The 1,585-nt window shown below is 41.9% G+C and overlaps 1 protein-coding gene across 1 annotated transcript in view; it reads right to left on the minus strand.

Annotated features, from left to right (window-relative positions):
- LOC101854608 overlaps window positions 1-1,127 on the minus strand; it is a gene marked incomplete at its 5' end in the record, with an annotated part of 14,274 nt that extends 13,147 nt beyond the window's left edge. Inside the window, 1 exon segment of the mRNA XM_005088902.3 lies at window positions 829-1,127. Coding sequence (XP_005088959.2) covers window positions 829-1,096 — 268 coding nt within the window.
- Window positions 1,128-1,585: the final 458 nt, after the last annotated feature.

Here is a 1,585-nt window from a genome sequence, read left to right on the forward strand (position 1 = left end):
CCCCCCCCCCCCCTCCACACACGCACTCTCCAGTTCCTTACTCGCAGTACAGCTGCGTAGGATTGTCTTGGTCAGGAATGTTAAAACAATACTTCTTTCGCTAAAGTGAAGAGCGGGTCTGACCGTTTGGTAAAATAAGTGTTTTACAACCCCTCGGCACAATTCAGATAATTAAATTATGAGTTGGACTGCTTCAACCATGCCTATCAAGGTCCATCTGGTCGGAGTGGGATAATATAGCACCCCCAGTCGACAGAGATACTCGATTTACCCCCCCCCCCACCCAACTTATCCACGAGGTAATCGAACTCACTTCTTCAGCGTTTGACGCTGATGAGCCAAACCATAACTCGAAAAACACCGGCATTTGATCGTTTGTTGTGAAAGAAAACGTTTTGGAGGAAGAAGATGGAATGCAGCTGCATAATATCCGTTTACACAACAGCGTTATAGTTTATGCATAAAGGTTACTGGAAAAAAAAAACCCAAAACAAAAAAAAACAACCCAACAAACAAACTGTCCAGTTCTAATTCATGTTTATGGTATTCCAAAACAACCCCCCCCCCAAAAAAAAACCAACAAAAAAACAAACAAACAAACAAACAACAACAACAACAACCCCAACACCCCCCCCCCAAAAAAAATAATAAAAAACACCAAACAAACAAAACAAACAAAAGCGAGCCTGATCGAGCTCATGTGCTCCTCTTACAAATAAATATAAGACAATGAAACAAACAAACAAACAAACAACAACAACATCAACAACAACCATCAAAATCACAAAACAAAAACAAAACCCCAAACTAGCAAACAAGCACACTCACCTGGGTTTAACTTCATAGCTTCGCCCAACAAACAAGTCAAGGATTTGCCGGTTTTCTGAACCAGAGATCTCGACCGGTCCTCTAGATCTCTGGCAGTCACAACGTCGCTGATCTTCTTATTTTTCTTTGTCTCTGTGCTTGCTGCATTAGCCGTAGACGACTTGGCCCCCATCAACTTTTCTTTCATGAGATGGTTCGTGTAGCCGTCCAATATAGGGTTGCTGGGTTTTCGTGAAAAGGTCGGTGGTAGATGGTAAGACAGATCCATGTTGATTTCTCTTCTTGCCTTACATCTCACACTGAATAGATAGCAACGAGAGAATTTAAGTCAAAGAAGCGGGAGATGGAAGTACACAATTAGGCATGAATCATCAGTCCACACAGAATCAATAAAGGGAAAGCAAATATCATTTCCTTGGAACGTTATCATTGCGAGCTGAGATGTAGGGATATTTTCAGTCGATGATGATATGGTATCAGCCATGAAACAAAGAAACCCCAAACATAATTTACAAAAAAATAAAGTTACTACTACTGCTGCTGCCGCTGCTGCTGCCGCTGCTGCTGCTGCTGCTACTATTACAACTACTACTACTACTACTACTACTACTACTACTACTACTACTACTACTACTACTACTACTACTACCACCATCGTCACCACAACTACCACCACCACTACCACACCACCACCACCACACCACACTACTACTACTACTACTACTACTACTACTACTACTACTACTACTACTACTAC

This window comes from Aplysia californica, unplaced genomic scaffold (assembly GCF_000002075.1).
Source record: "Aplysia californica isolate F4 #8 unplaced genomic scaffold, AplCal3.0 scaffold00001, whole genome shotgun sequence".
Classification (NCBI taxonomy): Eukaryota; Metazoa; Mollusca; class Gastropoda; order Aplysiida; family Aplysiidae; genus Aplysia; species Aplysia californica.